At 35.1% G+C, this 15,572-nt stretch overlaps 1 protein-coding gene across 1 annotated transcript in view; it reads left to right on the top strand.

The window, feature by feature from the left end:
- Window positions 1-15,572, top strand: part of LOC121368620 (fibulin-2-like) — a 59,434-nt gene that overhangs the window by 38,685 nt on the left and 5,177 nt on the right. Inside the window, exons 13-23 of the mRNA XM_041493359.1 lie at window positions 1,171-1,293; window positions 1,813-2,007; window positions 2,698-2,829; window positions 6,510-6,650; window positions 7,689-7,877; window positions 8,588-8,725; window positions 9,676-9,801; window positions 11,884-12,009; window positions 13,057-13,176; window positions 14,036-14,179; window positions 15,185-15,326. Of these exons, the coding sequence (XP_041349293.1) occupies window positions 1,171-1,293; window positions 1,813-2,007; window positions 2,698-2,829; window positions 6,510-6,650; window positions 7,689-7,877; window positions 8,588-8,725; window positions 9,676-9,801; window positions 11,884-12,009; window positions 13,057-13,176; window positions 14,036-14,179; window positions 15,185-15,326 (1,576 nt within the window). The remainder of the gene's footprint in view (window positions 1-1,170; window positions 1,294-1,812; window positions 2,008-2,697; window positions 2,830-6,509; window positions 6,651-7,688; window positions 7,878-8,587; window positions 8,726-9,675; window positions 9,802-11,883; window positions 12,010-13,056; window positions 13,177-14,035; window positions 14,180-15,184; window positions 15,327-15,572) is intronic.

Below are 15,572 nucleotides of genomic sequence, written 5' to 3' on the forward strand. Positions count from 1 at the left end.
TATTGTATTTGTCTGGTATTATACAGTGTATGTGTGTATACATTCATGACAATGTGAATTATTATTGGGTGGTCAGTTCTAACAAAGATATAAATGAAATGAACTCAATTCATTATCAGAATACATTCAGTTTTAAAAACCATGGGAAACCAGATAAACTGCCCAGACAAAGAAGAAATTAAACATACTTTCAGAGAATCATTAGACTTTTGAGATCAATATAGAGAAACAGAATATCACTTAAAGGCATATTGTCACAGACCACTGACCTATTTAATGGTCTAACAAAGTATTAACTGAACAAAAATAATTTGATTTGTCCCTAAATGTACTTTATTCAACCATCTTCATAACCACCATACTCCATTTATTAATGACATTTTGTAAAAATAATTGAATTATGGCAATGGTCCATAATTTAAAAACTAAAATTGCCGAGAGGGTTAACATGGATTTCACTCCATCATGGTTCAGTTAAGGTGATGCAATAGCTAGATTTGGTTTCCAACAATAATATAATGTAATTTTTAATTATCCATTTTTAGAGAAATAAGTCCTTAAATCTGTGACAGTATGCCTTTAATGTGTATTAATTATTATACTTTGAAATTAAACCAAGGTAACTATGTAGGCCTACATGAACATATATACAGTTTAAGTACGGTATCTGAAATGACTGGCACATGTGTCTGATATAAAATAAATTGTACATAGATATGGTTGATTATCAATACCCTGTATAATATATTCATAAAAAAGCGAGATTATGCATAAAAATACACCATCTATTTTAATTTCATAATTCATCATGCGATTAGTTTTCTTTAAAAATATGTATGGTACATCCATAATCCTTTTTCTAATATTTACCTTGAATATTCTTTGTACATTGTATTTCATGATAGAACTTTTGTGTGATATCTACGTTCCATTTTCCATGTATTTCATAAAAGTCTTCCTAGAACTTTGTCTAAAATCTACGTTGAATTTTCATTATATATCATGATAGTCTATATAGATCTTTTGTCTGATATCTACGTTGAATTTTCATTATTATTAATCTTTATGGATCTTTTGTCTAAAATCTACCTTGAATTTTCATTATATTTCATATTTAATCTATATAGATCTTTTGTCTGATATCTACCTTGAATTTTCATTATATTTCAGCCTCCTACAACTGTGTTGACAACAACCCCTGTGAACAGGGTTGTACTGATCTGTCGGGAGGAAGGGTTAGATGCGGCTGTTTTGATGGATTCAGACTCAATCCCGATGAGGCCACATGCAGTGGTATGTTACTTATGTACAATATTTACTATAGTCCTTCTCACAGGAGAATGCCTTTTTCATACTATGGAATTTACTACAAGTTATTTATTTCAAAGGCAATTGTTTTCTAAATTGCACACAAAAATAGTTGTGTTTTTTTTGTTATTTCCAAAACACTTTTACTTTTATTCTTACATCAAAACAAATTGAAATTATTTACAAAAAATATTTTTGTAGGAGGATGGAACGGATTATAAACATTACACCCAACGTCCAAACTGAGCTATCAGTGTTTCTGCCAGAAAGAAACATTTGGGTATGGCACTATGGAAGTGAATGCAACCACAGTCAACAAGGGGTATCTTTTATATGCACTTTCCCACAGACAGGAACGCACATACAACAGCCTTTGTCCAGTTGTGGTGCACTGGTTGGAACAAGAAAAAACTCGATCATCTGAATGGATCCACCAAGGTGGTTCGATCCTAAATCTTGTAAGGCTGATCATAAAAAAGTAATTATAATTTTCACATCTTCCAGATATTGATGAATGTGCCGAGAGGCTGGCCACGTGTGGACCGCGAGAGCAGTGCGTCAATGTGATTGGTCGATACAGCTGTCAGCCAATAGAATGTCCGAGAGGCTATGTCCAGAACCCCGTCACTGGCCGGTGCGAGCAGAAAGTAGACTGCCACCCTGGCTATGGTTTCAACAGTGTCACAAACCGATGTGAAGGTCAGTAGATTTCATATCACTCTAACAGAACAGAGCTCAAGATAACCATCAATGGGTCACGGTCACTAATTAAATATTAGCTAGTAGTTACACATACGTTTTCGACCTGATAGGAACTTGCTTTCACATGGTGGCTGTCTTCAGTCTGCACTGCATCTTATTTGTGGTTAGTTCAAATTGTTTAGACTATATTACAAAGAATTAGTGTGTAGCTGGTTTTGGGAATGGTATGCTGTTAGTTGTTAAAAGTTGTTTTCTGTTTATAGTATTCTCTTTAACATCTGGGTTTGATTCTTTGTCTGAGATCGCAACATTAGGTGATAATTTTTATTGCCATATATTGCCGTGTATTAGCTGACTCCTTGTATAAGCCGATGGGGTGTTTATTTATAATGTGCACAAATTATTGTTACATAAGCTGTGAAAGGCTATAAGGGTCTGATCAAATTTGTAAGTCGCGGTTGGGAGTGTTTTCAATCGGAATTTTATGAACCAATTTGTTGCCTCCGTATATAAGCTGACTCTCTTGTTTTGGAAAGTATTTCTAGACTTCAAAAGTCGGCTAATACATGGCAAGATAAGGTAGGTTTTTTTTTGTAAATTTAACTTCTCAAGAATAAAATGAATACCTGACATTATTAAATAGTTGGTGGATCTTTACTATATGATTTGTTTTCTTTCACTGTGAAGATATTGATGAATGCACAGTTTTTGAACACAATTGTTTCGGTGATCACCAACTCTGCAGAAACCTGAACGGGACTTTCACTTGTGATTGTGATGAGGGATACCATTACAATAATAGAACACAGCGCTGTCATGGTAACTGACTGTAATGCAGCTTTGCGTTTTTGTAATATATTAGCTTTGCATTGCTGAATATGCCGTACATAAAAGTTGTCATGAATCATGATGGTAACTTGCTATATTGCAGATTTATGTTGTAAAATGCCAGCTTTGCCTTGCAAAAATACTGCACAACAAATAATAATTGCTTTTATGCCTAGTGATAATGTGATATAAGCGAATGAGATCAGAATGTATCTGAATAATAATAATATATTGACTGCTTAACTGCTTATATTTGTATGATTGAGAATGGCAGCTTTGTGATCATAAACTTTGAATTTGTGGAGTGGGAATATACTGGAAGAGAATATTGCCAAGAGATGCTGCCATACAGGCTATATCCTGCCGAACCATCCACCCCCCTCCCTCACCACCACCACCACCACCACCACCAGCCCAGGATCTCCCACTGCAGATATTTAATAGACATAAAATAAAAGTACACATATCATGTTTATATTTGGATAGAGTTTACCAAACTTAGTTTATAGAATCCCTGTGTTCTAATTCTGCTGTATAATAGTGGTGTTTTTATTTTCACAAGTCTATATATCAAGGTATATAATCAGTCTATATATCAACATTTGTAGGTAATGTTTTAAACATTGGCATAGATATGCTTTTATATATTGCATGGGGTGGGATTTAGCTCAGTCAGTTGAGGGCTCGCTTGAGGTGCTTGCGTCGCAGGATCGAACCACCTCAGCAGATCCATTCAGCTGATTGTTTTTTTTCTCGTTCCAACCAGTGCACCACAACTGGACAAAGGTTGTGGTATGTGCTTTCCTGTCTGTTGGAAAGTGCATATAAAAGATCTCTTGCTACATTAGGAAAAATGTAGCGGGTTTCCTCTGATGACTACGAGTCAGAATTACCAAATAGTTCGACATCCAATAGCTGGTGATTAATTAATCACTGTGATGTCGTTAAACAAAACAAACTTTTTTAAACTAAATATTGCACCCACATTGCATGGAACACACCCACACAGTATGTCTGTTAATTTTTGCTTTTACACGTTATGAGGTGATAGGAAAATGTAAAAGGTGGTGGTAATTTTAAACACAAAGTGTGACTGGATGGGGGCGATGGTTACCATGGCTACACCAGTGGTGATGAAAAGGTACCAGTAAATGTTTTGTTCAACGAGAGTGTTGATCTTAGCATGTAAGAAAATAGGGCTGGTGTCCCTGTAAAACAACTGTTTTCAAAACAGGCATATTAACTTATTTGTATAATTCACCAGACAACATAATTATACATATATACATTGTAATAACAAACTTCCTGACGGTTATCCTCCAATAAACCTAAAAACATTATGTCATTACGCCAGCTGGGATGTCATTATGTAAAACAGATCACGGAAAAGACATTTGAAGCTGATTTATATGTATTTTAACTCAATAGGGTGTGTTCAGGCACTTGTGCATACATTTCTGAAGAGGGTTGAGGACTAAACTCTTGGTGATGAAGTTCATGAAGGGTTAAGACATGCTTCCCTGGAAAAAGTATTGAAAAAATAGAAAATTTCCTTAATCGAGGGGAGAGTTTGTCCAGAAACCCATCCTCTGCACACGGTTCTGTCTTTGTAATTATATAAGAACTGTTTGTCATTTTATATAAGAACTGTTTGTCATTACATAAAACTGATCATGGGAAGAAAGTTAGAAAAGGATTTATGAATTGGTTGTAGTTTTAACTAAATAAGTTGTGCTGTTTGTAATTATAAGAATTGTTTGTCATTTTGGTGTGAATTTATCGATGTATAACAGTCACAAATTTGTCACTGTTATACATCGATAAATTCACAAACAATTCTTATTTAGTAACAAACCAGCTTTAGATTAACATGGAAAATGCATCATTGCATGTATGACTGTATATAAAATGACATAGTAATTGTGCTTGTTTGTGTATTAAAATGTTTATATTGTTTATATAATTTGCATGATATACTGTAAAATACTTTATTTTCACGAGATCAAATGTTTGCAATTTAATGAAAATGACTCAGTTCGTGAGTATTTAATTTCACGAATTCCCATCCCTCCCATAATAAACCAAATTAAGTACCAGTTCTGATGTTAATAATTTTGATGTTTATTGTTTACAAAATACCGTAAACTTATGCAAGGTGCTTATATGCTACCCCGTGCTCTTTTTCGTAATCCTCAAACTTGTTATAAAAAACAAACCTGAAAACAGAACAGAATTTGAAGGCGCAATGCTAGCGCAAGTTTGATTCAAACATTATTTATTACTGTCAAAATACTCATTCAGTACGGTTTATGATTGACCAACAGGTAAATAAAACCTTCAATGTGAAAGCCCTTCGTATTGTTTATTATCACGTCTCGCTTCATGATGTAAAGTTATGTGTCGCATTGTTACTATTGTGCAGCGGAAACTAATGATGTCTCAGATCTGATTGAATGAGACTACATTTAAAAAAAAAAAAAATTAATGTCCAATTTTCGCCAGCCTTTAATTTAGCGTGGAATTTATTTTCACGAATTTTATTCAAACGCGAAAATAAATTCCACGCAAAAATAAAGTATTTTACAGTAGTTTATATATAACAGAACATATACAGTTGATTATCTTATAGTTATATACTGACATACACATGAAATATTTTAGGTTATACCATTAATAACTTTATTATACATTTAATATTTAAAAATTTAGTTTCCAGTCCTATGAAATCATACTAATTGCACTTATGTTTATGTCACATCTAAATTTAAAATTTACTTCAACAGTATAAAATTATATGCTTATCAACATACATTAACTACATGTATTTATTTAACAGATTTAAACTAAAAATAAATATAATATTGCTAGCTAATTAATGTCATTATGATATTGGTATAATTAAGGACAGAAGCCCGTCCAAATGGTTTAAGTACAGAGAAACCTCTCAAAACCAGACCCTCTGTAAACCAGAATTCTCTCAAACCGGACGTTTCTCACCATCCCGTTTTAAATATCAGTACAAAAGAGAACCTCTCTAAACCGGATACCCCTTAAAACCAGACTTTTTACTTGGTCCCGAGCGTGTCTAGTTTAGGGGGGTTTCACTGTAATTACTTTAAACACATGTTTTATTTGATATTGCCAAATTCTTGAATCCATGTGATCACGTGAATGATATGTATTACGCAATAACAAGAGCTGTTAAAAAATTGGTCACATGGGAAGGCATTTTCAGATTTACCCATCATCCATAAAATAAGACATTTGATTGAGTCAAACATTTGACAATGGTAGCAGACTCAGAATAGTCTGTGATAAGAGGGGGCAAGACGTACCCAGTGGTAAAGTATTTGCTTGATGGGCAGTCGGTCTAGGATCGATCCCCGTTGGTGGACCCACTGGGCTATTTTTCGTTCCAGTCAGTGCTCCACAACTGGTGTAACAAAGGTCATGGTATGTACCATCCTGTCTGTGGGATGGTGCATATAAAGATCCCTTGCTGCTAATCGAAAAGAGTAGCCCATGAAGTGGCAACAGCGGGTTTTCTCTCTCAATATTTGTGTGGTCCTTAACCATATGTCTAATGCCATAAATAAAATGTGTTGAGTGCGTCATGAAATAAAACATTTCCTTCCTTCCTTCCTGTGATAAGACTGTTTTGTTTGTTACAGATCTCAATGAGTGTGCTGTTGGCACGCACAACTGCAGGACGGGGGAGAGGTGTGAAAACACCATCGGCTCCTTCCTCTGTCGGAGAATATACTCGTGTGGGACTGGCTACACCTTGGACACACACACTCAGCGCTGTGTTGGTAGGTACACTGCATGCTCGGTATTGTTTTGTGGGTTTTGGGGTCTTTTCTAAACACACCTCCTTTTATTGCATTTGACTGTACTATTATTTGCTGCTGCTGAAGTATATGTATGTTCAAATCATAGAATTCTACCTTATTTCACATTGATGTACTTCATGCACTCCTGTAGTTAGACTAAATCAGGGGGATTTCTGATGGCTTAACCACTACACTACCAACACCGGTCCCATCCATATCATCTGTCTGGTTTATTTTTATACAGCTGTGCAATGACATACAGAAAACAATTATTGAATGACGTCATGTAATGAATACATGTAATGATGTTATCCTTGTTTTTAAATAAAGTCGTAAAGTAAAGTTTCGGTATTTTGTAAGACTATTTGCAAAAATAAGAATAAACAGAGGATAAGAGTGTCTTGTGATACCGTAATTTATCAGCACGAGTTAATAAAAGTATGATTTCCGAGGCTTGCCGAGGATTTTTATACTTTTATCAACAAGTGCTGACAAATTATGACATCACAAGACACTCGGGGAGTATTCTTTTTATCATCCATTATCGTTCTTTTCATTTGCGACAATTGTAAACAATGTCAGTAATGTGGATTGAATGTCACTATATTTAAAAGTGGTAGACTCATTAACTAGCAGAACGACAATGGTGTGACGTCACTAATGATAGGTTTAGCGCTGAAACATACACAGTGACGTAACAAAATAATGTCTTGTGATTAAAATTTGACCAATCAAGATTATAAGAAGCGATATCTTCTAGGACAATATCACAGGAGATACAGCAAATCATAGTGCCAGCGATATCTCCAACAAAAGCCTTTAATGGATGATAAAACGTTTTACTCATTAATTGGGAATACAAAGAATAGAGTAAAATACATTTAAACTGTGTAGCTCATAGATAATAATTTATTGTAATGGCAAACTATAATTTGTTTTTCAGTTACATATGATATTATGATTGACAATTCTATCATTCTAATGACATCATCACCCATGTTTTATTTCTGTCACCAGACACCGACGAGTGCCGTCTTGGTATCCACAACTGTGGTAATGGCTACCAGTGTCAGAACAACAATGGCTCGTTCCGTTGTATCCCAGCCGAATGTCCCGAAGGTACCCGGTTCAACCCTACACGTGGGGACTGCCAGGCTGTTGTATGCAGGAGGGGACTCAGACCAGATGCAAATGGAAGATGTGTCGGTAAGTGGGTAATAACCAAGAAAATAAATCTAGTTTTGCCGTCATTCATTTACTGAAGTAAAAAGGCAACAGTGTCAACTTTTACGTTTACCTTAATGTTAAAGTTTCATATATAGCTTCATTTCTCACATTTTTAAGTGAAAAATAAGTAAATAGAGAATAACTAGTTATTGTTTTTATTCTGCAGGCAATAAAAATTAAGGGGAAAAGCTATTATTTCTGTTATTTCAGCGACATTGAATGATGACCTAACGGTCAAATGAGCGATTTTGTAATGTAGGCTATGCGTGTGACATCACATGAGTGACGTCAAAAGTCATATAGTGCTAGTACATGTAGCAGGATATGCCTTTGCTTTATCTGTCATCATATTTTGTCAATAGAAACGGTGGTTGCAGGATAAAATACTTTTGACTTAAGCTCAACATTAAAGTTTCACGTTTAGCTCCATTTTTAACAAACTTTAAGTTCCACATCAATAAAACTTGGTTTAATGTTGCACCTATGGAGGTTCGCAAACCATGTGCAAAAATAATTATATTAAAATCTGAATTTTTTTTTTTTACATACATTCAGTGACATTAAATACAATGTAAGTTTATGGTTGGCAAAACATTTAATTTTGCTGAATTCTTGTTTTTCTTTGATTCTTTATTTGCTTAGTTTTAACTAACTACATGCTTATCTTGTTTTTATTTAATTTTTTCCAGATATTAATGAATGTACAGAATATTCCAGTATATGTCGCCAGTTCCAGCAGTGTATCAACACACATGGCTCGTACACCTGTCGTAACACGGTATCCTGTCGACCAGGCTTTCAGCCGAGTGAATCAGGAAACTGTGTAGGTAAGTATACAGTTCATCACAACCATACATACAGGTGAATAACGGTCTTCTTCCATGAATTTGATGCGGGGTGAGACGTAGCCCAGTGGTAAAGCACTCACTTGATGTGCGGTCGTTTTGGGATCGATTCCCATTGGGTTATTTCTCATTCCAGCCAGTGCACCACGACTGGTACATCAAAGGCCGTGGTATGTGCTATCCTGTCTATGGGATGGTGCGTATAAAAGATCCCTTGCTGCCATTTGAAAAGAGTAGCCTATGAAATGGCAACAGCGAGTTTCCTTCCTCAGTATCTGTGTGGTTCTTATGTCCAATAACATTATAATCGTAAATAAAATGGGTTGAGTGCTTTGTTAAATAAAACATTTCTTTCTTTCTTTCTTCCATGAATTTGATGTTTCATTCAGTTATTTTATACATTAAAGTCACTGACCCCAGTTATTATCCACTGTGAAATATATTTGGCTAAATAGCTAACTGCTTTTTGATTGTTAACATACATGTACACATCACTTAAAACATTTTAATTAAATTATGCATTTTGACAAAGATATTGACGAGTGTTTGTTTCTACCCTTTTGTTTATCTAGATATTGATGAGTGTTTGTTTCTACCCTTTTGTTTATCTAGATATTGACGAGTGTTTGTTTCTACCCTTTTGTTTATCTAGATATTGACGAGTGTTTGTTTCTACCCTTTTGTTTATCTAGATATTGACGAGTGTTTGTTTCTACCCTTTTGTTTATCTAGATATTGACGAGTGTTTGTTTCTACTTTTTTGTTTATCTATATACATGTATTGACAAGTGTTTGTTTCTTGATTATCTAGATATTAACAAGTATTTGTCTCTGTTTTACTGTTTATCTAGATATTAATGAGTGCTTATTTCTGCTTTATTCTCTATCTAGATATTGACAAGAGTTTATTTCTACTTTATTTCTAAACCTAGATATTGACGAGTGTGAGACACAGACTCACAGATGTGGACCCGACCAGCAGTGTGTTAACAGACAGGGCAGCTACTTCTGTCAGTGTCCGCGGGGCTTCAGGCACGACTCCAGTGGGAGGTGCACAGGTCTGTATGGAAATTCACAGCTTAGAGAAATGGAGAATACTTAGAGAATAACTAACGAGCTATGAGGAATTATGAATTATCTGTCCCGAGTGAATGAATGTTATAAACCCGAGCCTTTGGCGAGGGTTTTACAACATTCATTCACGAGGGACAGATAATTCATAATTCCTCGTAGCGAGTTGATTATTCTCTTTATTACCCATTGTCAATTTTAACTGATTTTTAATGTAAAAATTCCTCTGGAGTCTACAACATCAGCCATTACGTGATATAATCTTACGCACATTACATGACGTAATGTAAGTGACGTCATAGCATAACGGCGTTCTGTTTACAGCCAAATGTTTACAGTACAAAATAATACAACTGTATTTGTATTTGAAAATAATTATTTTTATATATTATTAAAGCCGCTGCTTATGAAAATATACCATTTCATGTTCACGAAACAAATGAGTCCATTTGTCTTTGTAGATCGTATAACGTATGTGTAATTTGACTCATGAATGAAAAAATTATATGAATGAAAGTGAAGTTCCGGCCATGGCAAGCAACCAACCAAACGTCGTGATTTTAAAGCCAGCCAATCAGTGGCTGTAGAAGCGATCTGCACATTGTGCAGAGATCGAAAATATATTACCCCGTATATTTGAGCCCATATGGGTAATACTATATATTATTACATACTTATTCAATCTTACTATAGTGATAAAGACATTTTCAAACCGTGTAATAAATTTATTTTGTATTACACATATGTGTAATCTGGATCGGAACTTTTAAATGGGGAATTCCCTTTTTATTTTTACTGCAGTCAGTGCCTTTTATTTACTGACTTCATATATGATTTACAAATGACGTCACATCATATTGGAAACATTACACAAGGCTGCCGTAGAGTATGATTCTTAACGTTAAGCAAATTCATGAAAGGAGTTTTGATCATAGATTTAACAGTGTTGTTATGACGTTAAATTAAAAACCGTTTTTTGTAAAACATAAAAGAAAGTATGTAATAAGTACAGAACTTCACATACGTTGTTTTCACTTCCTATTTATTGCATTCGTTTATTATGCGAAAGAACATACCACTCGACCGCGTAGCAGTCTCGTGGTATATATTCTTGTGCAAAATAAACTCGTGCAATAAATAGGAAGTTATGTTTGCGAAAGTGGTCACTGAACATAACCAACATGAGGCCGCGTAGCAGTCTCGTGGTATAACAACATGATATTCTTGAGTCACTGGAAATATAACTCGTGCAATAAATGAGGAAGTATAAAACAATGTATGTGAAGTTGAGTGGTATATTTAGTGAGTGAGTGGTCACTGGATATCATATAACTAACAACATGAGGCAAGTGTGAGATGAATATGTTTTTTAAACATTTAGAATAGATCATCCAGTTCTGTTTGGTATATATGAGGTCCTACACACTGCATTCGTTTCACTACGAACACTTATCTAGGTCATATGTAAATGCTAATTGTGGCTCATGAGATCAACTAGCAGGCTGCTAAAAAATATGTGTCTGACTTGCTTTTTTTTCCCATCTTAACCCACAACTGGTATATCACAGGCTGTGCTGTCCTATCTGTGAAAAAGTGGAATTAAAAAGATCCCTTGCTGTTAATGAAAAAATGTAGCCGGTTTCCTCTGAAAGCTATGTGTCAGTGTTACCAAATGCTTGAATCCAATAGCTGATGTCGTTCCAGCCAGTGCTCTGCAACTGGTGTAACAAAGGCCGTGGTATGTACTATCCTGTCTGTGGGATGGTGCATATAAAAGATCCCTTACTGCTAATTGAAAAGAGTAGCCCATGAAGTGGCGGCAGCGGGTTTCTCTCTCAATATCTGTGGTCCTTAACCATATGTCTGATGCAATATAATCGTAAATAAAACGTGTTGAGTGTGTCGTTAAATAAAACATTTCCTTCTTCCAATAGCTAATGATTAATAAATAATAGTTGTGTCTTTAAACAAAACAAACTTCAGCTGTTTTTCTTGTTAATAGCCATGTATAAAAACCATGTACCAGACTGTTTTGAAACTATGTAATATTTCGTAAATTTCTGTTACAGACATTGATGAATGTGCGTATGGTGCTGCCATCTGTCCGTTCAACTCAAAGTGTGTTAACTCCCCTGGCAGTTACAGATGTGCTTGTAAGGAAGGACTCGTCGATGATGGACAGGGACAGTGCAAAGGTATCGGTAATGTACACTAAATAATGCATTATATTTTCAAACTGTCTTTGATTGGTAGTGTCATCCTAAAACTTGTTGCTTTTTTTATATATTTATGAAATATGAAATAAATTAATACATGTTTACCCAGTGTTAAAATAATGCATTTATCAATTTTTGGAAAACAGTTGTCAGTATTGTCAGTATTATCAAATGTTTGAATCCAATAGCTGATGTCGTTCCAGCCAGTGCTCCACAACTAGTGTAACAAAGGCCGTGGTATGTACTACATGTATATCCTGTCTGTGGGATGGTGCATATAAAAGATCCCTTGCTGCTAATCGAAAAGAGTAGTCCATAAAGTGGCGACAGCGGGTTTCTTGTCTCAATATCTGTGTGGTCCTTAACCATATGTCTGTACATAAATCATGTTCTCTTTTCAGAATTGAAAATTCTCTGTATTTTTCTGCAACTCCAACTTTTAGCACTACCAACACAATGTTTCTGTTTTATGTTTTAAAGGCTAACTTTTTTTTTATCCATGTCTTAGTTTTCTATGTAGAGGTTCACCCCTCCTTTGCCAATTCTCTTTAAAAAAGTAGTTTTTTTTAAATTTTAATTTTTTGATACTGATGTTTTGGGAAATAATAAACATAATTATGGCATATGGTGATTTAATTAATAAATTAAGGTTCAGTAAACCATCCCATATTAAAATAGATATTGTCAGTCTTCCTTGGTCTGGATCATATTCATATACATGTGTACCTACCTTTGTTTGACACCCAATAGCAGATGTGAATTTTTGTCCTGGGATGTCATTAAACATTTGTTTGGTTGTTCTTTCATTCATTTGTTCATTTGTTTGTTTGTTCATTTCATTTGTTTGTTCATTTCATTTGTTCGTTCGTTCATTTGTTCGTTCATTCATTCATTCCCTTGGTTTGGTTGCCCACCATAGCAGTATTTGTATACTGAAGACCAATATTTGCAAGGCGTTTAAATGAATGAAAACTATTTAACACGGTTAAGTACCTTATTTTATGTATTTATTTATTTTGTTTTTAGATGTGGATGAATGCCTGACACCGAACATTTGTCACCATACCTGTGTCAATGTGGTTGGATCATACTTTTGTTCCTGTAACCGTGGTTACCAACTGGCCGATGACAGGCGGCTTTGTGAAGGTAGATCTATACCATTTCTATCACTATTATAGTACTAATTTGTACTTAAAAACAATTTTATTAATTTGTATTTTGCCAATGTTAACAAAATTGTGTCTTTAATGATGACCACACACAAAATTCGACTAGACCTCTTACAATAAAAAAACACCAAATAATTAAAAAAAGTAAAAATAACAAATACCAAATTATGGTTGTTAAAATGTCCACCAAGAATTTTGAAATTTCAGATGCATGATGGAGTCTGGATGAACTAGATTCTTTCTCCATCCTAATCATTGCCTTGTGACTGGTACATCAAAGACCATGGTATGTAGTGTGCTATTTATGAAAAAGTGCATATAAAAGATCCCTTAGTGTTTTTGTTTAGTAGGAGTAGCCTATGTGGTAGCAGAGAGTTTCTTTTACCTCAGTCGACGAAGTGTTGAAATAACTATGTTAGACATTATATAGTCATAGTTTAAAATAAGACGAGATGTCGTTAAACGTTAAAAGTTAAAGTTTGTTTTGTTTAATGACACCACTAGAGCACCTTGATTCATTAATCATCAGCTGTTGAATATCAAACATTTGGTACTTTTGACATATAGTCTTAGAAAGGTAACACGCTACATTTTTCCATTAATAGCAAGGGATCTTTTATATGCACCATTCTGCAGACAAGATAGCACATACCATGACCTTTAATATACCAGTCATGATGCATTGGCTGGAACAAGAAATATCTGAGTAAGCTGACTGATGGGGATCGATCTTAGACCAATCGCACTTCAGACGAATGCTTTACCACTGAGCTACTTCCCACCTCTCCTTAAACAAAAAGTTCCTATCGTTAATACTAGTACTGCTTGTGTTACAGATATCAACGAGTGCACCCAGTTTGGTTCTCAGGGCGGGATCCGCGCTGGCGTGTGTGGGGGGCGATGTGTCAACCTGCAGGGATCCTACAGGTGTGAATGTCCTGAGGGCTGGAAGCTCAAGAGTGATGGACGATCCTGTGAAGGTATATGTCATCATAATAACATAAACTGTCAGTTTCAGTTATGTACACAATGTTCTTTGAATTTTAGATATAAAGCATGCCAAAGTCTTTCTCTAACTTATGAGTTGTTCTCACTAACTTGTAGCTTGTGATTGAGTCGTCTTATTTATATACATTGAAGCCTCTCAAAACCGGACACTCTGTAAAGCAGAATTCCCTTCAAAACCAGACATTTTCCACAGTTCCTTTTTAAATATTAGTACAGAAGTGGACCACGTTTCATGAAGTGATCACCTTAAATGCATAAGGTAGTGATGAAAGAGAGAGAGGTCAATATTATAAGACTCCATCATATGCGGTCATGTGGGATAGAAAAAGTACACCTGAGGTGGTCGAAATTTTCATCACCAAGGGTGTACTTTTTCTATCCCATATGACCGCATATGATGGAGTCTTTTTCTCTCATTCATCTGGTAAATAAACCATTATTTTACACAAACAAACATGGCTGAACAAGTAACCTTTTTATTTGACTATTTTGTCATAAATAAACTACACTATCATATTTGCCGTGTTTGTTTCATGTGTTAAATAAAATTTAATGCAACAGATTAACAAGATAGCTTTTAAAATGAAGGTTTTAATAACAAAATATGAATTTAAAACTGTGTCTAATGACCACACGTCACCACCTCACATTAATATGACATCATATATTACCAACGACATCATGTTAAATGCAAGTGCGTGATATCCCATGTAAGATGGAAATTTCTTACATGGCTTTCTTTCATGGGATAGCTCTGTTCCATATACATGTACCTGAGGATTAGAGAAAGTGGATTTACACCTCCCCATTAATTCGTTAAAACTCGCTCTGGATGATAGCCCATACCGGGACAGGAACCAGTATTTTCTAGTCTTACGGCTAATTGTGTTAACCACTACACCATTGAGACCAGTCTTCAGATTATTCAATAATGTTGAGATACAACTAAAATTCTGTGGGTGACATGATCATTTCAGATGTGGATGAGTGTAAGACTGGAGGTGCGTACTGCCAGCAACCCGACGGATTCTGTGTGAACATCAGAGGTAGCTACAAGTGTCCTATCGTCCGGTGTCCCGAGGGATTCATTAAAGTGCCATCTGGTGGCAGACAGAACAGGTTGGTGTCACAGATTTACTATCATACTGATAAACATTTTCATAATTAGTAGAGCAACATTACACCGTATTCAAGTTTCAGTTTGCTGTTTTATTCACACATTAAACCCATTTTCGTCTCACCTATATAAGGTAAAAAGATGAAATATAGGTATTACTTTTCCAGTGTCAACATTTTTCATTTCATTTCAACTTATTTCCGTGCTTATATCAATTACGGTTCAACCATGCTGTCCTGGGCACACAC

This window comes from Gigantopelta aegis, chromosome 3 (assembly GCF_016097555.1).
Source record: "Gigantopelta aegis isolate Gae_Host chromosome 3, Gae_host_genome, whole genome shotgun sequence".
NCBI classification, from domain to species: domain Eukaryota; kingdom Metazoa; phylum Mollusca; class Gastropoda; order Neomphalida; family Peltospiridae; genus Gigantopelta; species Gigantopelta aegis.